Here is a 26,050-nt window from a genome sequence, read left to right as displayed (position 1 = left end):
CTCACCTAACTTCTCTTTGTACAAGTTTCTCTACGTTTCTCTTCCTACTCTGCTTTTCTCAGCAACTCCCATGCTCTTTTCCACGCTGCTCTACCTCCCCTTACTAAAAAAATATTTTCTTCTACTTGAATCTAGAACAGCATTTCTTACAAATGCTCTAGAAGAAAAAAAAAGGGAGGAGGGGAGATGACCAAGCAATACGGCAAATTCCAGTTTTGCTTGGCAACTAGATCATCTTTCTTCCACCTCAGATACTACTTGACTAGCTTAGCCTGCTTTATCTCGCCTTGTGTGTGCTTCCAACATATAGGTGAAGGGAATCTCCGCGGTCCCTAAGTAATGCCATAAACTTTATCACACTGTAACAAAAGGGGCAAAAGGAATTGTGCAATGCAACATAAACAACTCAGGGAAAGGCTGTGAAACCAGCCCTTGGGCAGAAGTAGTTTTGCAATGCAATTTTGAAAGAATCTGCCATGTAAGGAAAGGTTTTTAGTGTTTACGCCATGTGGTCATCTAAACCCAGCATCACCTGGCACTGATGGACAGAATTATCTGGTCTTAACATGGCCTGCGGCTCAATTGCTACAAGGAGAGCAAAGCTGAGGTCATTTTGATTTGGTCTCTGGCAGGCTGAGACAGGCTCTGCTATCCCTTCAGGCCCTGGCAAATAGCCAATTTTAGCCCAGGCAGCATGGCACATTTAATTGCAATAAATGTTCTTTTTCTCATATATTTTTCAAGTTTCACTCTTCTGCATCATTCTAATCCTGTAATCTTTGGCTTACTTTTTTATGGGTGTCTAAAATTACTCTCCATACGCAACCAGATCAAAAAAGACATTCTCAGCGAAATAGGTGGAGGTTGTCCAGGTCTGTGGTACAGGCAATTTATTTAGATGACTTCAGAGGTCAAATTTTGTCTCATGCTCATTTGAATAGCTGCTGAAACATGACAAATATTTTTTGTTGGTGTGTTAAAGAAAAAATGAAAATGTAAAAAATGGTAGCATTCAATGGGATTAATGGACACTAAGCTTTTATTCTTAATATTTTGCAACAACAAAAATGAAAACTTAGGTACCTGGCCACTGTTTATTTTTATATTATCGCTGTGATTTCAGGTAAGCCGTCATTTCAGTTATACGAAATGGGTCTGTAGTTCCGCAAAGGACGCTCCAGCAAACTACACATGAATGGATCTGCCCTGCATCTTATATTTACCTGCTAATAGTTGCTACAAAGTGGTATTGTCCTTTTTTCCTGAAACCTGAACAAAAATCCCTGCTCCTCAAGCAACTTTAAAAAAAAAAAAAAAAAGAGCTCTACAAATCCCACACAGTACAGTCTCATAGAATTTCACAAAAACAAGCAGAAATGAAAACCTTAATTTGAGAAGGTACAGAGGCTTCAAAAAGCCAATGGGACACAACCGCCTCTGGTTTTATGTGTTAGCCGTTTAGCTTCTACCCAGCTGGACAGCAGGGCTGTTCAGCAGCTGGAGGTGGGCCTGGTTTACCTCTATCGTGGATATTTGAATGCTTGGAGGAGGAATCTCCATTCTGGACCAGATGCTGCTCTGACACAAGCCCGCAGAGACTCCCTCATTAAACACGGTGCCTGGCTGCTCTGGGGAACGACGCTGTTCAGCGTTCTTTGGAAACGCAAGGTAAAAACGACAGAGGCTTCGGGCGCTTGCTGTACGGCGTAACTTTTCGCACCACGACTTCGGATTTCCAGCCGCCCTCCGAGGTGTGTCGGCCTCCGGCGGGACGCGGCGTCTAGAAACACCTCGCTGGCCGCGGCCGCTTTTTGGCGGGCTCCGCCTCAGGCGTGAGGAAACGCTCGGGCGGCCGTTACGGGCGGGGCACCACGACGGCCCCATTGCGGGCCTCCCCACAGAGCGGCACCCAGGGCCGCGCCGCCGGCCCGGTGAGCAAAAGGGCCGAGGCCGGGGCTTACCTGGAGGTAAGGGGGTCGGCGGAGGGGGCTGAGGCCTGAGGCACCCCGACGGCATGGAGCAGCCCTGGGGGGTGGGGGGGGTGTAACAAGCCGGGGAGCGCGGGCAGCGCCTCCCCCGCGCCTGCAGGGGGCGCCGCGTCCAGACGCGCAGCGCACCAACCGCGCCGGGCAGCGGGGGCCGCGCGGTGCGCATGCGCGCCCGCCCGCCCGCGGCGGCGCCTGCGCGCTAAGGGGCCGCCGGGGCGGGGCTCGCGCTCACCCTGGTAACAGCGGCCGCTGCGGGGCCGCGCCCAGCTGAGGTGCTCCCCCCCCCCCCCCGGGTCTCCCCCCGCCGCCGCCGCCGCCGCCACCGCCGCCATGCAGGGCGAGGACGCCCGGTACCTTAAGAGGTAACTGGGGAGGCTGGTCTGGGGGGGAGGTTATGGAGAGGGGGGCTGCTGTGGTGGAGCTGATGTGGGGCTGCGGCGTTGCAGGTTGTGATGGGAGCCGGCTTGGGGCTGGGCGAGGGGTTGTGGCGGTTGTGGCGTGTGTGGGGGGGCTGGGTGGGGGGTTGTGGGGTCTGGGGGGGTGAGGGGGCTGGGTGGGGGGTTGTGGGGTCTAGAGGGTGTGAGGGGGCTGGGTGGGGGGTTGTATGAGGGGGTTGGGTGGGGGGTTGTGGGGTCTGGGGGGGTGAGGGGCCTGCGTGGGTGGTTGTGGGGTCTAGGGAGGGTGAGGGGGCTGGGTGAGGGGTTGTGGGGTCTAGGGAGGGTGAGGGGGCTGGGTGAGGGGTTGTGGGGTGAGGGGGCTGCGTGGGTGGTTGTGGGGTCTAGGGAGGGTGAGGGGGCTGGGTGAGGGGTTGTGGGGTCTAGGGAGGGTGAGGGGGCTGGGTGAGGGGTTGGGGGGTGAGGGGGCTGGGTGAGGGGTTGTGGGGTCTAGGGAGGGTGAGGGGGCTGGGTGAGGGGTTGGGGGGTGAGGGGGCTGGGTGAGGGGTTGTGGGGTCTAGGGAGGGTGAGGGGGCTGGGTGAGGGGTTGGGGGGTGAGGGGGCTGGAGTGGCAGCAAGCAGAGGAGTGATGGTTGTTTGAGGTGAGCTGGTTTGAAGGAGGTGTTAGAGCATGGCAGGCTGGGGTGGGGAAAATGGGATGGTTTGGGAGTTGGGGTGGGAAAACTGAGGAGAGGGAGGGTGAGTGCTGGGAGAAGGGAGCTGGGATATGAGCCTGTGTAGAAGCAGATTGAAAGGAAAGGATAGGATGGTAAGGTGGGGGATTGGAGAGGTGTGTGTACAGGGTGTGATAAGAAGTGAGAGGGTAGGTTGTGCTTAGAGGAGTAGAGCAGGGTATGATGGGGGGGTTAAAAGTGGTCAGGTGCCAGAGAAGAGTGGCAGGAGTAAGGAATAGCTAGGGCTGGATTGTGGTTGTGGATGGGGAGGGTGGTTAGATGTGGGCAGCAAGGATAAGAAAGGGGAGTAGGTAGAAAGATGGTGCTGAGGGGGTATGGAAACAAAGTGGGTAATCAGGGTTTGATGTGATGAATGAACGGTGCCTTTCTCTGTCTACTTGGCAGTGAAGCCAGTCAACCTACACAATAGTGTGTGTGCAGGCGACCATTGGGTCTCCATCCTTTGTTTCAGAGCAAAACTGTTAGCAATCCCAAAAGATGTCAGGCCATCCAGGCCTCTGCTAAGACTTGATATGTGAACAGTGTCACTTTTTCCCATCATGTGGGTGATTTTACCCATCTCATCTTGAATGTAGTGGAGTTACTGGTCCTTCTCTTTCTCCTTGTTTTACACATTATCCAGTAGTATTTGCAGAACTTGCTGCTTCGGTGTTTTGGTTCCTCCCCCCCCCCCCCCCCCCATCCCACGTATCCTGCATATTAAAGCCCTTCTTCAGAAACAATCAAAAAACTCTCGATAATGTTTGTTGGACGTTAGTTCTGTCACGTAAATATGATAGCAGGTGAAAATCAAATGGACACCTGTAATTAAAGAAATAGTTGTCATTTCAGAGCGGTACCTGTTTTTGGCCTTACGTGTTCTGTTTGTGGCATCTTATGTGATCTTGGAGGAATCCTTTTTTATTTTGTAGTCTCCACTGCAACAAGCCTCCTTTTCTGTCCTGGAGGGAGCGCAAACTGAGAAACTGCTGATGCTGTGCTGATATTTAACATGACTAAGCTTATGTGTAAGACTGGTGCTCCTCTGATCCCTATTTCCCTTTGTCATCCTCCACGAGCAGTCCCCCTCCCACTACATCAGACTTGCTAGGGTTGTTACTGGATTTTCAGTCTTACCACATGCACAATTTGTGCCACTTGTTCTTAGTATAGTTTGCTTTGGCTGTTTCCCCCTAAAATAATTAGTTAATAAAGGGCATTCACACACCAGGTTTGGTTGTGTGAGAGCTCAGCTGATGCAGCTTTTGTCTGTAGAAAAGGCCTTGCCCTTTTAAATCTTTAATAGTGCAAAATTCTTCTCAGCAGAGCAGGCAGTGAAGTGAGAGGCCAGACTCTGTGAGAGCTGCTCAGTGCGTTGCTGCTTCTACCAGTTATAAGGATGTCTATATTTTCAAAGGAAAACATTGTTCCTTTTATTCCTATATTCATATAGGAATAAATATTATTCCTGTTATTCATATTGATGAAGTAAGTCTTCAAAAACGCAAGATGGATAGTATTCAATACAGTAAATGTTGCTTGTTTACAGGGGAGAGGGAATGGCACTTGCTTTGTGTAAAGAAAGAATTTCTTTTCTTTGTGACACTGGTAATTTGAATGTAGTATCCTCCAAATGGAGATAATGGCTGAATGCATTGTACGGTGCGTTTCAGTGTAGGTCTTCAAGCAGTTCACAAGGTTACATTCTTCAGAGGAGGAACTTGAATGTGGATTTATTAGTGAATCCCTCAGCCCGGATGTAGCTCAGATAGGGAGGGCGGATGTTGGTTAGGTTCTGTGAGAGGACAGAAAATCTCTGCAGCTGAAGGTTTTTCAACTATCCCATCTGTTTCTCTTAAGGAAAAAAACACAGGAAATGCGAAAACTGTTTAAGCAGTCTTAGCCTGAGGTTCTGCTGGTAGCTAAGCTGATCAGTGGTATACTGCTGCCAAAAGGAGGAGGTCTCACTCCTTCCTCCTTATCCCTGCTTGTCGACAGGAAGTGTTATTCCCTTTCTATAGATGCATTAATTCAGTAATGCATCAAAAAGTTCCCTCTGCCCGAAATATGAAGTGCTTTCTGCTGAACTGCTGAAAGTAGCTGTGAAAGGGTTTGACAAGCACTGATGCTGATACGAAGTGACTGGCAGAAGCAGGGAAAACATAGGACGATCAAATCCTTTTGGAATTGATGAGCTGTTAGTTCAGCTTAGTGCTTGTTAAAAATGTACCCAAATCTTTCAGGCCCGTTCTTCCTCCCCTCTCCCCCTTCCTTTCCTGCATATTTATAAATATTTTCAAGCTGTAACTTAACAGGGGTTTGACTTCCAGGAAGAACATTCATGGTTAGGCTCTTCTGGTAGTTGTAAATATGGGAGAAATGGATTTGGGGAAGAGGGGAGAAAGATGATTTCTTTTGAAGTGGATTCCCGATAAGCTTTCTGCTGTGCTAGGCCAGACCTTGTGAAGCTTTTGTATGAAAACAAATAACGGTCTGAAATGAAGAATCTGTTTCAAAGTACTGTTAAAAGAAAAAAGAAGTATCTTCAAAAAAAAAACCTAAGTGATAAATGGGGTTCTGCTCCAATCTCACTAAGGAGGACACTTGCTTTTTAGCAGTGGGCAAGCAATATTTGTTTACTCTGTAGCTTTTTTAAGTCTTTGTGAGGCTGGTAGTTGGACTAGACTCTTAATTTCTTGCAGCATACCATTCTGTGGTTCGTGGGGGGTTTGGGGCAGCAGTGAGTATCTCAAGAAAAAGCTGATTTTTGAAGCTGCGTCTCTGCCTACCAGAAATCAGCCACCATAGTAGCTGGGTGGACAGAGGCATGTATTCCAATAGTGTTCTAAAGAGGGTGGTTACACTGAAGGCTGCATTTAAATTTACTAGCATTTCCAGCTCTGTGAGGCTGACCTAGGAAGTTTCCCCTGATCTAATTGAGTCCGTGCCACAGCTAGACTTATGTGCCACTTAAGTGAGCTGCCATCTCACTTATGCTGATGCAACTACTTGGGAAGCCATGAAGCTACCTGTAAATCTGGTTATTGAAGTGATCTGCTTGAAACAAACAAAAAATAGCTCTAGAGAGTTACTTTTAACCTGCAGTGTTTTAGCAGCCTGGTTTATGGGATGGCTGTGCAAACGCTATTGGCAGTACTAAGTGGGGAAGGAGCAAGTGTCAGCTTTACCACCAAAGACAGAATTGTGCAACTGTGGATGTGGTTCCACCATCACTTTAAAGTAACACAGGAATGAGGTATAGCCTCATGGCTTTCTTGTCCCTGCCTGTGCAGTCTTGACACGGCGCTTGTGCTGGTGCAAGGGTTTGCATGGCAGGCTGGGTCGAGGGGCTGTTGTAGCTCACTGTGCCGCCATGGAGTTGCTGGCACAGAGGAGGAGAGAGCAGAAGAGGCCCTTTTGGCAGTGAGGAACCCAGAGTGCTTTCCTAGAGAATGCTTTTCCCAAAATATCTGTAGGTATAATAAAGCAGATAGATATGCTTGATCTATCTCTCTTGGTGTCAGCTGTTGATCTGGAAATTCCCCAAGCCCAGTAACAAGCTATTAGATGTGTTCCTTCCTGAGATAACAGAGGTTCAGGCTATGGATGAAGAACAGTAGTGAAAAGGTTTGTGCTTGAGGAGAGAATAGTGAATTTGAATTCAAATGCTTTGTAATTCATTCTTAGTAGATTTTTAACATCTAAGATTTAGCTAAGCCTACCAACAGACTCTTTGGGGAAAGCTTCCCATTTGTGCATGGCAGTACTTCTACCACTAGAATTGTGCCACTATCAGAAGATTCTGCAGCATTGGTGCTGTAACATGGAATCAACTGGGAAATTCACTTCCCTTGTGAAATGCATCTTTTTCCTGATCATAGTTCCTCAAGGGAGCTGGAAGACGTGGAACCCAAGATATATCCTCCTCCTCCTCCTCCTTTATTTTGCTTCTGTGACTAAGACCTGACCAATGGCTTGGGTGTTTTTGTGCATGCTAGAGGCAATGCTCAAGGATTGAGCTTCTCTGCAGCTGTCTGAAATGAAGGACTGTAACACCATACTGTGGCAGAAGGCTCAAGCCTGGGTTTGTGATCTGAAAAGAAGAGGATACAGGTTGCTGCTATTGATCTGTATTCTGACATGTTTTTTCAGCTTTTAATTTAATCAGTAATTTATTTGATTTTTGTCTTTTTTTTTCTTTTTTCTTTCTGGCAGGAAGGTAAAAGGAGGCAACATAGATGTACATCCGTCTGAGAAAGCCCTCATTGTCCACTATGAAGTGGAAGCAACAATTCTTGGGGAGATGGGAGACCCCATGCTGGGGGAACGTAAGGAATGTCAGAAAATGTAAGGTTGTAGCAAGTTTGGATAGCTTTTTCTGTTTTTAACAGAGTCATAAATTTTATAACTCAAAGCGTGAACAGCCTGTAAGGAATAATAGGTTCTAATCTTTATAAAACTTAGTGCTAGATTAATGGAAGAATTAGAAGCCAGGGAGTAACATGTGCCTAGGACAGTTAACACCTGAAACGCATGCTGTAAACTGATTTTTCATCTGTGTACTTTAAGATGTTTTGTAAAGAAAAGCAATTACTCCCATTTTACGTGCTGGGAACTTGAGGTTCAGAGACATGAAGTGGTTGGTTCCTGCTCAGGTGGTGGTGAACATCAGAGCAAGTAATGCTACTGAACAGCAAGTAATGCTTCTGACAGCCTTGTGCTGTAGCTTTCAGCCTGCTTACCTCCTGTTGTTTCAATCTGTCACCCATGCTAGTGATTTCACTACAGCATTCCATTTTAGATTTGCTTGGCATTTTTCTTTTAAGAACACTGAAGCATTCCCCACTGTGAAAGTCCAGAAAGCTATTATAAACTGAATTTCTGAACTACAAGCTAAAAGTTTGGACTTCTTTTTTTTTTCCTTGCTCGCTCTCTAGTGATTTTTTTTTTTTTTAATTTGAGCTGCCTGTGTGCGTGTAGGAAGAGTAAGAGGGGAAGAGGAAGAGAACCCTTAAATTGTCTCAAATTTTTGGATGCATCAGAAACTTTCCTCTGGTTTTGGATGAACTGGCATAACTTGCATCAGCAACGTGGTGGAGTTCCTTTTTGCTCTATCCTGACATTAATGGCCACAGAGATTTTTTTTTGTTTTCTCTCCTTGTTGCATGTGGCTTCTTTACTGCAGCGCTCAGAATTATGGGAGACTCCTGACATTGCATCTGCAGGCACTACAAAAGAAATTTCCTTGTGCAGTTAATTTCCTCAGCTGTTTCTCATTTGGAGGTTTTTTTGGGTGCTGTGCTCCTTTGCAATCCTTAGCACTTTTTTGGGAACATGTCACAATACGTTATTGGCTGCTATATCTGTGATGGTTATAAGGGATCTGTTCATATAGCCAAATTTAGCGTTGTTGACTGTCGGCTGAAAAAGAATTCCACCCTGTCAAATCTGTTTGATGGTTACTTGCCTTTTGGAGTTGTAGAGAGTCAACACTTTGACGTTATCTTTCCAAATCATAGCACAGGCTTTGGAAATAACCGGTTCATTTTTATCTTAACAAATGCATGACTGCATAAACTTAAATTGAAGGTTGAAAGTAGAAAAATCTAGCAATTGAGATGAAATCTCTCTGATTATGTTTCAGCATTCGTCTGAAGAGTCTCAATGCAAATACAGACATTGCTTCCCTGGCTCGGAAGGTAGTTGAAGAATGCAAACTCATTCACCCCTCTAGACTTGCAGAGGTAGAACAGCTGTTATACTATCTACAAAATCGCAGAGATGCTTCAGCAGGGAAAGGTAAATAATACAGGAACGAAGTAGCCTGGGGATTGGGGTGCTTCAGTGTTACCAGCAAGCACAGTCTGAGGTTTCTTTTAGTTGAGGTCCTACCTTGCTTGACATACGCCTTCTCCAGAGACGTGACAACGGGGAAGGTATATGGCTAAACTGCCCTTGGAAAAAACTTCCAATATTGGGGAACGAGGGGTAGAGTTATCATTTTAACAATCAAAGTATAGTTTTTGGTTAGTCAGACTTAGTACTGATGCTTCTTGTTGGCTGCCCAGTGTTTCAGCAGGATCTTGAAGGCAGAGATTCCGCTGTTTGGTGTAGCCTCTTTGTGTTACATCTGCTCTTGCAGTGATATCAAAAGACAGTAGTGTTAGGATCTTCCTGGAAGAACCTCAGTTGTCACTTGCTGCAAGGGGAGATATTGTTAGGCTGAATTCAAGCTCTCTGTAAAGCTGGAGCCAGGAGTTTCTGCTAAGCTTTGGTACAGTGGTAAAAACAGCTTGAGCGGATACGTTTGTCTACGTCATAACTTCCTGATGAACAAATTGGTGAGAACAATAATGTCTTGGTCTGATGCCAAGGGATCTTAATGGTGCTATGTGTGTTTTAAGTTCATCTTAAATATTTCGCTCAATGCTTAAATTTTTATCAATGGACCTGCGTTACCTTGTGGATAGCAAGGTTTCCTGCAGTCATGAAATACTAAGCTCTATTCTCAGGCTGGATAAATTCTCTCAACTGAGAGAAGTTTAAAACAGAGATTCTTGTTATTGCTCTGGGTGTTTTACCCTTTTTTAATCCTGTGTATATGTGTCTTAGTATATCACAGGACGGATTTGATTTTGCTTGAACGCTGTAGCAAAGCAGTTAAGGTATCTCACTGTACAAGTGAGTATGTTTTATTCTTGCACTAAGAATTGTTGCGGTCTGCCTCCCCAGCTAAGTGGGCTATAACTGATCATTTGGACTGAGGTGTCAAAGGCATCTGAGGGTTTATTTTGCTCCCTATGTGCTGTTAGCTTCAGAAACAGACTCCTTAGCTGTGTTAGTCTAAGGGGTCAGTATGTTAGTTTAAGGGGTCAGCTGGATGCAAGAGGGCTTTGACCTTGGTCTCTACCAGAACGTGTAATGTGACAATACTGGGTATGCTTTTATCTCTGAACATGCGTATCTTCAACTGTAGCCATGTCTTTTTCATTGTAGAAAAGAAAGAGAAATCCAGTAAGCCAAAAGATCCACCCCCTTTTGAAGGAATGGAGGTAAATACTGGTGTTAGAAGGGAAATACGAAGGCCTATTACTACTTAAATAAGTGGTTATATAAATGGGGGGGGAATGCTGAATTCTCTTCTTTTCTTTTTGTTTTTTAAACAAAGAACTTGGTTTAGAAATATTGCACAATGGAATAAAAATCATCTCCATAAAGGGTAAAATATTTGACTTGCATACTTCTCCTTCTAAGTATAGCACGCAGCAGGACAGCAAGTGAGGTCTGGAACATCGGACAGGAGGCAGGGAGTCATGTCTGAGCATCCTTTGTTTCGTATAATTAAATTTTCTCAGATTTCCTGGTGTTTATTGGCAGTGATTCTGTGTGCATTGATTTTTTTTCTTGTATTTCTTTTTCTAACAAAACTCAAGGCTACACGCTCTTTCGTCTGCAGAATGACATTGTATTTGACTGTGTTGAATTGACATCTTTCTCTGTTTAAACCCTTGCTTATTGCTGCTTTCAGATTGATGAAGTTGCCAACATCAATGACATGGATGAGTACATTGAGTTACTCTATGAGGACATTCCTGACAAGGTGCGCGGCTCTGCCCTCATCTTGCAGCTGGCTAGGAATCCTGATAATCTGGAAGAGTTGCTGATCAACGGTAACTTTAAAACCCAGTGGTAACAAAGAATTCCAAGTTCTCTTAATACTGTGCTGTTTCTGTGGTGCTCTTTTTCTCTAGGGAAAAGTGATTTACTGTTCATTTGGGATGTGTGTGTGTTGTAGTTTGCTAGGCTGTGCTTCTCAGTAAGTTGGCTGTCACAGCCTATTTAGATCTCCTTATAAATGGATGCTTCTTAGGCTGTTCTAGTTGGGTTCAACACCTAAAAATTTTCCTGGCCTCAATAAGGTTCGGCCGTTTGTTCTGATCCTAGTTATTTTGATGATAAGTTACCTTCAGCTGGCATTGCTGCTGGAGACGAGCTCTGTGCTGAAGATTGGACCGTAGATGAAACTTGCCTTGAAAATGGGATTGGCAGCCTGACAAAGACAAATGTCTAGTATCCAACCCAGCTAATAAACTGAATGTGGATGCATGACCCAAATATTTCACTAGCATACCATGCTCTTTTTATTTATGGATTCATCTTAAAGTGTATCAGAGTGCACGATAGCACAATGCATACGTATGTATCTATGTGCATCTTGAGTGCCGTGTCAACACGGAGTAGGGTGTTTGTAAATACATCCAAGTATATATGTACATATCCTCATTTCCCTGCCCACTGCCCCCACTCCCCAGGACTTTATAATCTGTAAAGATGAGTCAGATAACCAAAAGATAAAGGAGATCCAAGCCAGGCCTCCAGCATGATAGTAGGTTCATGTCTTGTTAATTTAGTCCTTTTCTTCCCTGCCCCTTTTGTCTTTTTTCCTCATCCTCCTATCCCACGTTCTTCAAATGATATCTTCAAGGTGTCTGCCGCCCATCTGGCAAAGTCAAAAAATAAGATCATTGTAAAAATTGGGATGGGAGGGAACAGGTAAGCCATCAGATAATGGCTTGTTCCCGTAAGTTGTTGAGTGTATTTTACTGCTTGAAATTGCTAGTTGCCACTTTTTTTGTTAGGCGATCAGAACAAGAGCAACATGGTGCATGTGAAGAGGTACTAGATCGGAGAAAGGAAACGGAAAGGATATGCAATCCCAGAATGAAAAATAAGCTGAAGTATGACAGCAGAAAATATAAACCAAAATATTAAATAATACAAAATTATTAAGGGGAAAAAGTAGGTAGAAAATAGCAGATGAGAACTTATAGTTTTTAAGGCAGAAATTAAAGGGTTTTTGGAAGTGAACGAGATGATGTTGTAGGAAGGGGCCAGGGGTATAATATGGAGCGTTTAAGTGGCAGAGGCTACAGAATCTTAAGATCAGTAGTAGTTTTAAGATGACCTTAAGGTTTCACTGCGGTTTTCTTGCATGGCACCTCTTTTTATGGTTTGTATCTGGACGATCACTCGGTCAGTGTACTCTCTAATGTTTTAATGCAGTCTCCAAAAAGAATGTTAGCATTGTTACATGTTAAAGTGAGATAGCTCTGAAACTCTTCCATTTAAAAAAAACTGATCCTGAATAAAATATATTCAAATTTTGTATCTCACAAACCAAAAAGAAGGAGGTGAAATGCCGAAATGCTCATCTAAATCTTATCTCCCTTCAGAAACTGCCCTGGGTGCATTGGCTAGAGTGCTGAGGGAAGACTGGAAACAAAGTGTGGAACTTGCTACCAATATAATTTATATTTTCTTCTGCTTTTCAAGGTAAGTGTGCAAGGTCTCTGTGTTTAAGGAGATAAGGAACTTTTCTCTGCTTGCTGGCTTTTCATTTATTTGCATTGTACTGCAAAACTTTGCTGAAATGGGAAAAATTATTTTTGCTGAAGTGAAAACATACTACTTACAAGTGATGAAATTGAAGCACAAAAGGAATCCCTGTGGTGAGGCACTGTGTAGAAGTTGGGAAGAAACTATCTAGTCAGGATTCTGACCCATGGCCAATAAGCTGCGCGGCCATCTTTTATTTCCCTCGTACCTTTCTAGAGGGAAGAAGCAGCATTCAAAACTGAAGTGAGGGCCTGTATATATTTTTAGATCTAAATTCAGTGTTTCAGCATACCCTGCTTGGAAAATAATTCAGATGGAATTTGTAATGCAAATGGACGTTTAGACTTATATTGCCTCTGGTGTGTAGAGGGTCCTCTGAGGCATTTATAACATGAAAAGCGGGGCTGATAGGTAAATGTTTTCCTTTATGTGTGAAAATAAGAATGTGTTTTTATTTTGACTTGGAGCAACATACTAAAATTTCATCCTTTTCATCCCATAAGAAAAAATAAGAAACTTCTGTTTGGGATCATAAGATTAATTTAGAAGGAACACAGAAACAAATTAGCTTTGTCTTTTTAAATTAATGTAATTAGGCACGTACCACTAAAAAATCAAATTAATTTTCCTGGTGAAATTTGTTTTTGCTTTGTCAGCAGAGTTGCAAAGAAGTTTGCTTGTCCTTTTAAAAGCTTGGAAAAATACTCATATTTTCAAGAAGTGTTATTATGTTGGAATAATTTCCCAATAGAAAAACATTATAAGGGGGTAGAGGGTAACTACTGTTTTTGTTACAGCACTTCAGATGCAGTAGTGGGATCTTGCTACCCTAGATGTCAAAACAGATTTGTGGTTGTTTGCATTTTATTTCTTTCCTCAGAGGTGTTATGTTTTCTTCAATGTAGTTTTTCTCAATTTCATGGACTAATCACACACTACAAAATTGGAGCTCTGTGTATGAATATCATAGATCATGAACTGAAGAGACATGAGCTTTGGCAGGAAGAGCTTGCTAAGAAGAAGAAATCTGATATCCTTTTGGTGTGCTGGGGCAACTTGATAGCTTCTGACTTGTCTTCACTGCTGTTATTTGAGATCTACATACAGCAGCTTTTATGAATGCAGTAGAACTTACTAGAAAGTGCAGAATATAATAGCAGATATGAAAAAGACTGAAAGTGAGAAGTTTCCACTGCTGAAGAGATCAAGTTAAAGTAATTAAAACAACCTAAGAAAAGTTTTATTTTATCGGTAGTATGTTGTGTACATTTTTATTACTGACTATTCTACTCTTTTACAGGAAGGACGAGTTTGTTTTTTAAAAAAAAAAAATCATGCTGTGGATTACAGGTTTAGCAAGGTTCAGCTGAGGTAGTCTCTTTCCATTGGTTCTCTCATAGATCTTTTTTTTCCCCTAAGTGATCAAATAACATCTCTGTAGACAATATTTGTCCAGAATGTGTAACTTTTATCTGAACTCCTTAACTCCTGTTATTTACTTGATGAAGATCCTGAAAATCAAACCCTGAAAAAGGACTATGAGAAAACTTACAAAAAGTATCAAGGGCTGGTTGTCAAGCAGGAACAGCTACTAAGAGGTACCAAATCCAAAAAGCAAGTCCTTTCCTTACTTGTGAGCATGGATGGTGAATCCTATTGGATGCTTGTTATAAGTAGGAAGACTGAACGTGTGAAGGAATATGGAGGAGTTTTACCAAAGAATAGGGAGATGATGAGTACTTACTCAGATTGTTTGATGGTATGCTAACAATTTTTAAAATGATCTACCAGACTTGGAGAAATAGCAAAAGAAATGACTTTACTCTTCTTTGCTAATAATATTGGTTTTGGGGCGAATTGGGTTTTGTTTTTAGTTGGCCAGAAAGTTAAAGCTTGCCTCTGATTCAAATTGAATACCTTTTAATCTGCTCATCTTGGTTTTGTCTTGAAACAGACCATTTCAATCTAACGCTAAGTGTGAGCGGCAAAGTCCTCTCGGGAGGAGTTTTGCAAAGCTCTCCCAGGAAAGATTTTTTTTCCTGTCTTTTTGCAGAGGGGAGGCTGGGAGAGGGTTGGTTTGTTTTGGTTTTTGCGCGTTTTTTGGGGAGTTTTTTGGTTTTAATGGTTCCTGTTGAAATAGAAAGAACAACTTTTAGAAAGCTTCTAGTGACCATACGTTTTATGATTTACTGTTTTTTGCAAAGCCAGTTTTAGAACGATAAACTTTTAAAACTTTCTAAATGGGAATAAAAAGCATTGATGGTCTATTTTCTTCAAAATGCATTGGGAAGCGAGTGGAATGCTTCTGAAAGTCTTAATGTATATATAAACTCATTTAGTTTCAAAGTCTTTGATCTGATGGTGTGATTTGTCTTGGCTTTTAGTTGCGCTTTACCTGCTCCTAAATCTTGCTGAGGACACTCGCACTGAGCTGAAGATGAGAAACAAGAACATTGTCCATATGTTAGTGAAAGCGCTGGACCGAGACAATTTTGAGCTGCTTATCCTGGTTGTATCTTTCTTGAAGAAACTCAGCATTTTTATGGAGAACAAAAATGATATGGTAAGGCTCATAGCAACCCACTGTAACGTTGTGTGAAGGGATGCACACTCTTTGAAGACTCTGACTGGTTGGAAGGAAGAGGGGTGACGTCTCTGTCTCTGCCCAAAGTACTATAGCCCTCCTTGTTGGTGGTGTTTTTTTTTGTTTCCCCCATTGTGTTTTTGATGGTTATTTTAGGGGGGAGGAGGGCGTTGACACTACAAAAATGAGTACAAGAAGAAAAGGCAAAGACTAGCCATAACATGCTGCAAAAACCTCTGAAGAATTGTGTCATCTCCAAAATATTGAAACACCTCAAAATGATACAAGGAATTTCAAATTTTGAACCTAGCACCCCACAGTCTTGTCATATGCACACTTAGAGGTGCCTGTGGCATTTTCCCCCCCAATTGGACTCTTGACTATGTGTTATTGCCCCTACCATGTATTAGCTTGGAAAGGGAGATAGTTATCCATTAGCAGTCTGTTAGACTAGTTTACTTCTTTCCAAAGTCAGCTTGATCTTCAAAGGCACCTCAGAACTGTTCCTTCATGCTGCCAAAAGCTCCCATGAGTTGGAGGCAGCAGTACTCTTCATAAGCTTTTGTAGGCAAAATCTCAAATATCTGAGATCTTAAGTTCCGCCCCCCATCCTCCCATACTTCAGGGTCTAGCCAAGTGTCTCATTTAGAGTATTCCCGATGGCTTTTATAGATAAATGTCTTCACTTCTGTACCTCGGTACGCCAGTTTGCTAGTCAAAATGCTAAATTTACCTTATCCAATAGGTAATCTGAGACTACTGTTACACTTAGATCGTGCAATGAAAAGGTTTGTGTAAATGCAATAGAAAATTAATTGCATCTTTGTTACTGGAATTCTGTTATACCTCTTGTCTGCAATGTTTGGTGAATATGCATGCGTATTTCCCATATTTATATAGCGGTATCCTGTTTCTTAAATATAAGACACCAAGCACATGGTTTTGAGGAATGTAGACTGTTTATCAGGCGATTGGTCTTTGATTTAATTTATAGTTGTGTAGTGCCCTGAAGCACTTTATTAGGAAAATAAGGATTAGCTCTGCAGCCCACTGATTTGCTGGCACGCTTTTCACATTCCATTTGATTTAGCGGAAAGACAAATGAAACAATTGTGGAGTTTAATTTATTGTGGAGTGTTTGAACAACCATGAAGAGACTTTTGAAAAGGTTTGTATGCTTTAGATTAGCTGTCTGTTAGAACATTTCTATCTGATAGTAGAGGTGCATACTTTTTTTCTCTAAAATATTATTATGGAAGCTACCAGTGAAGGAGCTCTCCTGATATTTGTATCGGGAACAATAACACACAAATTTTGAAGGCAAAATGAGCTAAGACTAGCTGTGCAGTGCCCAATTCTAAGTAAAACTAAATAATCCACCTATATTTTTAGCACATTCTTTCCCTTGGTATTCATGTACCATATTAGACTCCAAGCAGTGAAGTAGGAGTTCTTGCTATCTGATTGTTTTTGATCAAAGGTATCCAGTCAGTTATTTGAATATTATACTACGCCATGTGGTGAGAGCTGCAGTTTCTTTTCTTAGAATTTATTCCCCGTATATTTATAACAGGAAGGCTAATTACATACATGCAAAAGTTTGAAGAACAAGAAGTAATTTTATATGCTTTCTTCAGGCCAAAGAAGGTTCTGGGAGGCAGAGAATGAATGCATTCAAAAGATTCAAAAGATTTGACAAACAAAAACAGAGAAATGTTGCTTAAAAGATGATTAAAAACTTTCTGAAGCCTTGCCAGTCGATGATCAGATGTCTTTTCTGGCTGGTAAAGAGAACATGATCTCAGGAACTGATACCACTTAGATTCCATTTTTTTAATTTGAAAGCGATACATGTTTCAAGATGACTTTCATGCTTTTATTAAATTAACATACAGGATGGCATGCCTTTTCTGAGAGCACATGCAAAGTTTGGTCTAGATGTTCATTGAAATTCATAATGAAAGGTCTCACATTCTTTTTGGATGCCAGCATTCTGTCTGTCTTGCTTGGCTATCTATGTGACTGTAATGCCAGTTGCTCTAGGGTTGCTGTGTTTAAATTTAAATGAGCTTCCTGCTCTCCTCCCACCCTCCCACCCCAATCCTGCAAGTAATATCTTCTGACCGCATTCTCACCATATTCCAACTGTGGGGAATATTTCCAGGATGGCTAAACTGTTTGGTACAACGTTTTTTAATCACCATTACCCAGTAACCCAGTGCAGAAGACTTAAACCACAGTTTTATAAGTAAGGCTGCTTCAGATGAAAATGCATTGACAGTCACTACTGTGGGTGCCAATTGCACTTGTGTGTGCAAGTTGTGTGAATTTTTAAAAAAAAAAAAAAACAAAAAAAAACCAAAAAAAGACTTTAAAATTGAACACGAAGCTAAGTTTCAATAGATAACGAACGTGATCCTTTTTCTTGATGTACAGGTTGAAATGGATATTGTTGAAAAGCTTGTGAAAATGGTGCCCTGTGAACATGAAGACCTGCTGAACATCACTCTTCGATTGTTACTGAATCTCTCCTTTGACACAGGCCTGAGAAATAAAATGGTACAAGTTGGTCTGCTTCCCAAACTCACTGCGCTTCTAGGTATGCTTTCTCTTATTCTAATATAGACGTTTTGGGGGGGCCAGGGAGCTGGTGGGCGTCATGACAGCGTGCCTAAAATTTGCTAGGTCTTTTATTTATTTATTTCCCAAAGAACTGTCTCACTATCTCTAGTCTTTCTATCATTCAAATCAGATTTTCAGATGAAGGTTTAGATGGAAGTCTAAAATAACGCCGTTCCCGTAGACGAGGTTCCCTTTTTCTCTTAAGCTGTTGAATCAGTTTTCTGGTCTTTAAAAACAACTTTAGCCAACTGAGGATCATTTGAGCTGACACTTAAACGATGCTTGTATTTTGGAGAAGTGCCCAGGAAAAATAGCCAGTTACCTCAGGGAATTTAGCTGATGGAGATACTAACTACCTCTTGTTATAAAGCTGCATATACCCACTACTTCTAGTTAGTGTAGTGGTTCAGATAAAGAGGTTAGACTTGAAGCTGACAAAGTTGGGAAATTTCTAGGCAGAACTGGTTTTTAGACTTTAAGCTTGACAGTCTGTAATTTGCGGTAAGCCCCTGTGAGTAGTTCGGATCCAAGTGAATTTTCTTTTGTTGGCTGTATGAGAATGCTATGGAAACAGTGAGGAGTTTGGAGAAAGCACAGGGTTGTCTGATTTTTTTTTTTTTTTTTTCCTTGTACGCTGGAGTTTTCAAGAGGAAGCTTTTATTGCTCCTTGTGTGCTCTTTGGCTAATATGATATAGAAGCTGCTTTTGGGTAGATACACTGCATGTTTAGTAGGGTTTGGCCATAAGAATTGCTGAGTGCTCACTTTTAGATGGGAGCTGAGAATCTTGTATTGCAGGGCCCTAAACGCACAAAATGCTATGATGCAATACTTTGTGAAAGTTTTCTGTGATATGTTGGGATAGAGATACTGAATCCAGTGCAGCTGATATATCCCAATGTGATGGAACAAGTGGGATGCAGCACTGAATCTATGAGCTTTCTTCCCTGACTTTATACGATCTGAAGATTATTTGCCTTCTCAATTTTACACTCAACCTGAACATTACCTTATTATTGTTTAGTATACAAGTTAATACTATGAAAATTTGCACGGGTTTGGAAGCCTTAATTGTGTCAATGACTAACGTAACGGCTACCTGATAGATCCTGAAATGCCTCAGATCTGTTCGTGCTCTCTGCCTCTCAACACCTCTCTGCTTCATATCCTTCTCTAGGCTGAGCTAGGAGGAAGAAGAAAATGACATTTGGAATCCCTCTTCATACTTTTTCTCTCCAGGCACAGCTATTTGGCAACCAAGTAGGCTCAGGAGTTGAAGCTGGTCAGGAAATATTTTCTCTCATTTGAGAGAAGATATTGCTAGGTAGCCTGGTTCAGCTTGCGTCATAAGCTTTTTGGAGGAGGAACTTCTCTTGCTTTTTTCAGCGCCTAGCATTGTTGTCTAGGACTGGGTCTAGGACTTCACAAACAACTGATGTGACTCAGATCACTAAGATGTCCCAGCTTCCACAAATTCCCTGTCTAGCACTGGTGTCAGATTAAACTCGTTATTAGATACCCACTCGCTAATGCCTAACTAATGTGGAGAGGAGAACTTCTCTTAAAATGCTGTTCTCCTGGACTTAGACCTGTGCTGAAGTCTGTTCAGTTCAGTAGAACTGGCTGTTAAAATCCAAATCTGTTCCTGAAGGCATCTGTTAGAATAATCTGTAGCAAGTTCTACTCGGGCTTCCAGAAGGGTTGCTGCCTGTGCTTGGTTCCACAGGTAGTTCTTCTTTCCTTGATGTGGAAATTTTCAACTCTTTGTTGCATGGAGGCATGTGCTGTTTTCCCTAACTTCCCCCTTTAGAATTGCTTGATACTTGTTTTGCAGTATACTAGTTAGAAAACCGTAAGTAGAAGCATCATCTATTATTTTATCTGTTTCTTAAGCCAGCTCTGATTGACAAGTATATTCTTGATACGGTGATTCAAATAATTCCCAAATGCATACATGTGTCCTGGATCAGGGAAGTCTGTAACCTTAATAATAAAGTAATTGTGTGCCAGATGCCCCTCTTAGGCAGGTTATTTGGGCATTCAACACACATTAGTCAAGTCAGTACTGTTCAGCTTACGTTTGCAGGTCACCTTAAAGTGCTGACACACCTTAGCAGCTGTTGACAAGTTACCATACAGCTCTTAATACCAAGAGGTCAAGCTTGTTGATTCGGTCTACTGAAATTTACCATTTTTACATGTTCTGCCTTTAAGTCTTTAGTACTGGGATTGAGATGAGTATAAATTAAGTGTAGGTGCTTAAGGGGAGAGTTGAGACTGTGAATAAGTAATGGACAGGATTTGTCAGGCAGCAGTTTATGACTGAGCACTGAGGTGGCCTTCTTTGACAGTCTGCAATTCTGGAGGATATACAGCTTTCTCAAGGGACATTTAGTGGCTTGAGAGCAGAAGAGGCGTGATATGAAAGGTAGGTTGAGGCTGGAAGTTGAGGGGATGGACTGGCTTAAACTGAGCTAGCAAAGGAATGAACTAAGTATGGCATGGATATATTGGAGAAGAACCATCCTCTTTCTTCCCCTCTTGCTTCAGATCATCAAGGCTGCTGCTGAAGGCATGGACATGAGAAATCCTACTCAGTCTTGGTTTCTGTTTTAATTAGCCTTTTCTTTTTAATGGTGCCAGTGCCTGCTTCCCCATGTAGCTTTGACAGTCAACACCACTTGCTAGTTTTTGTGGCTTCTCTTCACAAGTCTGAAGTATTGTATATGACAAGACTCCTCCTTCTCCTCCCTCCAGACACCCAAGTTAATCAACTACAGCTGATCCTTGTTATGTTCTGAGTTGCAAAGAGCTGGGTGCAGCTGAGGGAAATTTAGCTTCAGACTTACTGATCAGAAGCTGGAGCAGAGCTGTAGAGATGTGTGAGATATAGCCTGTTGTACTCTGGTTTGTCCATACGCAAGCTGCTTGAGAGGGTTTGAAAAAGACCTTGTTGATTTGTGTGACTTTGATTCTCCTTGTAATTCCTAAGTCAACAGGTCCTGGTAGAGAACTTTTTTTTTGGTACTGATGGCCTTGCTTAAATAAAAATGAGATCTATGGAGTGGTCACTTTTTGTTTTTAAATTACACTTTTTTCCCCCTAGATATGTGGTTTCAGTAGACTAGGGTGAGAATTCAGGTGAATTCACTAAGCGATTTAAACTCGATGCTTGCCTTAGATGCAGAAAACCTAGGTTCAGTGCCTTCTCGCTATCATCTTGGAAGGAGAACCTAAACCAGCATGCTGCAGAACATTGTGAAGAGGCTTGCTTCACCCTTACATTGCTCTCATTTTGCTTTGCCTGGAATAACTCAAAGTGTGGAATAGGAGAGTGGCTTGCTCCAAATACATTAGTTTTGTGTATTTACTTATGGACAGTATACAGGTTGGAAGTAGGAAATGCAGAGTTGAGCTTTAAGAAAGCAGATGCAGATCCTTCCTTTCCCCTGTGGCTGCTCTTCCACTGTTAGGCAAAAGGGGGAACGCTACCCTTATTTGTAACCCTTCTCCTGGGTTTGTGAGGGGTTTCTGTGGTAGAATGCTGTGGCAGGAAACAAAAAGCATTATATCGACAGGGAAGAACAGGAAAAGTGACTTCTTGTTTGGACCAAATCCACTTTGTTTTTCAAACAAAGCTGGCCAAACCAAATCTCTTAAGAGAGTGCAGCTCTCTTAAGTACGTGCATGGCTTGTGATTCACGTTCTTCTAATAAGGGTGCTCTTTTGTGCTGTGTACAAGGGTGTGGGTTTTTTGTTTTTTTTTTTAATATCCTTTGTGAAGCAAGACAAATAGTTCTACGTTCTCCATGAGAACAGCAGGGAGTTTGTGCAGCAGACCCAGCTGAGTGCTGCTGCGAGCGTAATGGGAGACTGCGACCTCCTCTTGCTGGACTCCTGTTGAGAAGGAGCTTCTGGCAGTATGAGGGTGTGACAGGCAGTACTGGGGTTTCTGTGTCCACCCATGAGTTAGTCATTGCTCTCTAAAGGAGATAAATGATGGGGAATAGTGTGGAAGCTGTTACAGTGGGAACTGTGTTGCTGCTTGAGGGACAAGTGGAGTAGGAATTATTTTCTCTCTTCAATGAGTATCCCTGGCTGCATGCAGGGAGCAAAACTGTAATGTGTAGATTCAACCCTTTGAGCTGCTGGACAGTTCTTAGGTATGGTGAAGGCATAATGTCTTGAAATGCTGTTCTCTTTTTCACTCACTTCCCGGTGGAAACCATGTTTGAAGAGTGAGAACCCAGGATGCATGGAAGTTAGCCCGCTTTCCCCCAAAAGTATCTCAGCTTGGTTACTCAAAATCATTAGCTGCTTTTTAGAAGCAAGGTCTGACTGAACAGAGATATTACTAACCAGAAAAATGGGTGTGTTGCAAAACAGTTACAAATCTAGCCCAAAGCAGAGGAGGGGGGGAGTGCAGCAGGGTTTCGCCTCTACCTGTGCAAGTGCTACAGTGTCATGGTGTTCATCTCAAAATGACTTGAGGTGGTGAACATCTTGCACTAGGCTTTTAAGTACAAATTGCTGTGACTAAAAGAAAATAGGCTTTATAGGTTTGTATTTCCATTTAGCCAAGCATATGAGTTTGTTATGCAAAACTCTGAAATACAGTGTGATCGGTCCCAAGTAGCAATAGTATAATTTTCCTAGTTGGGGGTGTGTGTGTGCGTGTGTGTGTGTATACATATATATATATATCTCCTGATTTGAATGCTTTCATTTCTTGGTGCTCCAAGACCTCATATGAGCATACAGAGAAGGAGTATCTACTTCATCTTACGTAAAAGCTCTAAGGGTTGTGTGATAGTTTGCTTACTCTACAGTAGGTCAAACTTTTTTTTTTTTTTTAAATGAGTTCTTTGAGTTGGAGATGGCCAGAGCAGGGAATGACTTTACCTGTCTCTGATTTAGTCCTCACTGAAGAATCTGTCTTCACTGGATTCGTTGATACATTTTTTTGTGAGTGTTTTTATTATCTAAAATCCTTTCTGGAAACTCCTGTAATTCCTCTGATATTTTTCCATTCTTTATAAGTTTGACAATTCTTTGATTGCTCATTAAACCTAACAGTTGTAGGTTATTTAAACAATGAAGTCTTGATATGGTGTGCAGCCGAGCTGGATTGTACGTTGACTGCTGTTTGAAAACCTGAGAAGTAGTTTGCTCTCTAATTAATGGTGCGCTGTGGGTTTTTTAATGTTCTGTTCCTTTTATGAAAGTTTCTTTTAAGAAGGCTTAAAGTAGATGTGTTCTCTTTATGAGTTCACTTGGCCTTTTTGTAATGAACTTATTATGGAGCTTCACACATCTGTTGGAAAATGGAGCTTCTTATAGGCTACTGCAGTGTTTTTTCCAATTTTAATAGGCCTCGTTTATCCTATAAAGAAACATACATTTTCTTACCTGATCAAGTGAGCAAACAATAGGGGTCAGATGTGGCAAAGACCCTAACAAAAAGCACATGTCCAGCCATCAGGGTGAGGTAGAGTCATATCAGGATTGCTTGAAGTTATTAATGGCAGTAAAATTTATGCTTCCTCCTGTTCTCCCAATTAAATTGAGAAACTCTTTTTTTTTTTTTCTTTTTTTTTTTTTTCTTCCTGAGGTGGCTCTGCGGCAGCTGGTTTTAATACTTGTTGTGTGAATATTGCCTGGGGTGTCTCCATTCCTTTATAGTAGAAGCTGGCTGAAGCACATTAACTAACAGTTCAACTGCAGGGACCAGTCTGTTGGAAAGTAGTAATTACTAAGGGATTTATTTTAATGGTAGGTGTTTTATCATTTGTGGTGAGCATGGCTAAGTTTTTTAAAAAAAAAAAAAAAAAACCCACGAAAACAAACAAACAAACCCCTTCAACCTCTAAATCTCTCTTAGATGTCTAAATAAACCGTTTTGCTTTCAGCAGTGCTGAGAACCTAGCATTAGCAGAATGTTGGGTATGCAGCGTGTATTAGAATCCAGCAGTTGTTTACATGCTTCAACTATGGGTTTAGTCAGCAGACTTTAGTATTGTTAAAGAAAATTTAGCTTCTGATGTTGAGGGATGTAAAATCCAAAGTAGAGAGACTTCAGTATCATTAATACTGTGTTTGAAGCAGAAATAGAATCCCCACAGACTTGTTTTTTCGGGCATAAGCCTTCACCTGCTGCATGCTAGTGATGGATTGTCAGGAAAGAATAACTAAAATTTGTAACAGCATAATCTTTGTATTTACTTGAAAGTTTTTGAAGTTTGTTATCTGATACTTTTCTGATTTCTTTAGTTTCTCGCTACCAAAAGTAAGAAACAAGTGTCTTTTCAGTTGTGTAGATGTTGCAAATGGATCCTTGCTAATCTGAGTACTTGAACTATGTGATTGTTCGGATGAGTGGAAGCTCATTGCTGCAGTGTGGTGCTCACAAGTGCATGTGTGTGTTTAGCTATATTATTAGCTTTCTTAACTGAAGAGGATAACGTTGGCATAAGACAAAAGAAGCAGTAAATGTCATGTGTGTTGACTGAAAACAGAAATGTTTAAGGTAGTAGCAAGGACAGGAGTGGTAGAGATGGCAGCAATTTAGAGTTGAGGGAGGTGAGCTCACTGATCTAATGAGCAGAAAGGATCACCTGAGCCATTCTTTCCAGTGTGGCCCTACAGTAGGTTACTGCATAATGAAATGAAATCTTTTAGTTGTTTCTTTGCATGTTACAGGAGCAAATTAATACTTACCAGTAGAATGTAAGCCTGGTCAGCTACGTCAAGTGTTGATATCTTAAAGCTTTACAGGGCATAACTTGGATGCGTAAAGCATGACAGGACAGAAACAACCAACTAGTTTCTTGGAAAACCTCCATAAGAAAGGGTTGAGGCACTTTGGTTTTTCTTCCTCATCTGTGGCAAAATCTTGTAAAGCCTGCATGAGGGCCAAGGTAGGAGGGAGAGAGAAGCACCTTTTCCAGACCCTTTGTGAAGCCTGTGGATAAAGGGGTAGTCTCAAAGGATCATCTGGAAGAATTTTGCAGATGTAGCAGTCACATAGATCCCTGAATTTTTGCAAGTTCAGATATAAGAAGTAGGGTTCCAATTTACTTGCCCTTTTGAAAACAGGGAAACATCTTAACTCAGAAGAGAAGTGTTTCTGCTCCTTTTCTTAGAGTTCTCAGGTTGTCTTCTCCAGTGCAGGAGACCGTCCGCAGGTTCCCCCTGTCTGCAGCTGGTAAGGTGAGAAGTCCTTTGTAGGTTGATAGTATTATCTTAAGACCATTTGAGCTTAGGGGAAAAGCGATATACCACCATTAAATCTACTTATACAAACAATTTGTTTTCTTTGGTCTCTGGCATACAGATGCTTTGCAGGATGGGAGCATAAATTTACATATCTAAGTAAAGCAAAACTGTGCAGCAGGGGCCTCAGACGTCCTTTTTTTAACCCTCCTCCTTTTTGGAAAAGCTACAGATGTGTGAGAAACCCTTATAGATTATCAGTGAATGATTTTTTTAGATAATAAAAAAGTAATGTTTCCAAGGTAAGAAGAATACAATTGAATTGTTTACCTTTCTGCCAGGACTTTGTCCATAAGAGAGCATGCTGATATTCGCATAGGGGACGGTATCTTTTGAATAGTACAGAATTATAAGTTCTCATTATCTGGGAGGCTCAAAAGCTCTACCAATATGTAACTCCACTTTTTGAGCTTAACAGATTTGAACATTAGCTCTGTTTCAGAGACGTCCACTGAAAACAGAATAAACACTAAACTATAACGCTAAACACAGTTTCTTTTGCAGCGTGGTGAGTCATCCCTCTCTCAAAGTGGAAGGTAGCATCCTTCATTGTGGTGTGTTTTTTGCTTTTTCTCTTTCCTTTGAGCAAGAGTATCTTGAAATATCGTAGCTGCACCATCCATTTGGAACTGAGGCTCTTCTGTTGAGGAGCTCTGCCTGTGCACCAAGAGCCAGGAGCACAGAAAACCTCCAGCCACTTCCATTCTCATTGAGTTCCAAACAGATAGACTTGTCTGGACTAAAAATACCCTTCAAGTCTGAGTATTTTCTAGTAATTGTAGTTGGAGTAATTGATGTAGCTTATAATGAAATATAGTGTGTGCTTCCATAAATTTACATTTAATTGTATAGCATTTAATCTACATAGCTTGGTGGAAGCTTTGCATGAAGTTTTTCCCACCCACTTGAGAAGTGGGATTTTTATTTGGTTTAATCCGAATGAAGAAGAATCTCTTCTAATTTTCAGTTCCTTGTAATAATGGTATGGTTTTTTTTGTTTTATTTATTTATTTATCTCTTGCTTTGCTTCTTGATCGCAGCCTAAAGCCAAAACTTTCTTTTGTGGAGAAAGCGGAAGAGA

At 41.8% G+C, this 26,050-nt stretch overlaps 1 protein-coding gene across 4 annotated transcripts in view; it reads left to right on the top strand.

Annotated features, from left to right (window-relative positions):
• The first annotated feature begins 1,475 nt into the window (after positions 1–1,475).
• The window catches only part of KIFAP3 (kinesin associated protein 3), a 72,369-nt gene continuing 47,794 nt past the window's right edge, over positions 1,476–26,050 (top strand). Inside the window, exons 1-10 of one of the 4 annotated variants that reach the window (XM_009672787.2) lie at positions 1,476–1,668; positions 7,312–7,443; positions 8,741–8,895; positions 10,093–10,148; positions 10,625–10,766; positions 12,330–12,429; positions 13,398–13,522; positions 13,992–14,090; positions 14,877–15,055; positions 17,513–17,675. In XM_009672787.2, coding sequence (XP_009671082.1) covers positions 7,400–7,443; positions 8,741–8,895; positions 10,093–10,148; positions 10,625–10,766; positions 12,330–12,429; positions 13,398–13,522; positions 13,992–14,090; positions 14,877–15,055; positions 17,513–17,675 — 1,063 coding nt within the window. In that variant the 5' untranslated portion in view covers positions 1,476–1,668; positions 7,312–7,399. Of the gene's footprint in view, positions 1,669–1,876; positions 1,968–2,143; positions 2,351–7,099; positions 7,210–7,311; positions 7,444–8,740; positions 8,896–10,092; positions 10,149–10,624; positions 10,767–12,329; positions 12,430–13,397; positions 13,523–13,991; positions 14,091–14,876; positions 15,056–17,512; positions 17,676–26,050 lie in introns of those variants that run through there. The other 3 variants (XM_068951884.1, XM_068951883.1, XM_068951882.1) reach the window with 3 other exon arrangements.

The sequence above is a fragment of the Struthio camelus genome, chromosome 8 (genome assembly GCF_040807025.1).
Source record: "Struthio camelus isolate bStrCam1 chromosome 8, bStrCam1.hap1, whole genome shotgun sequence".
Classification (NCBI taxonomy): Eukaryota; Metazoa; Chordata; class Aves; order Struthioniformes; family Struthionidae; genus Struthio; species Struthio camelus.
The sequence above is the reverse complement of the archived record's forward strand: the minus strand, read 5'-3'. Positions and strand labels throughout refer to the sequence as shown.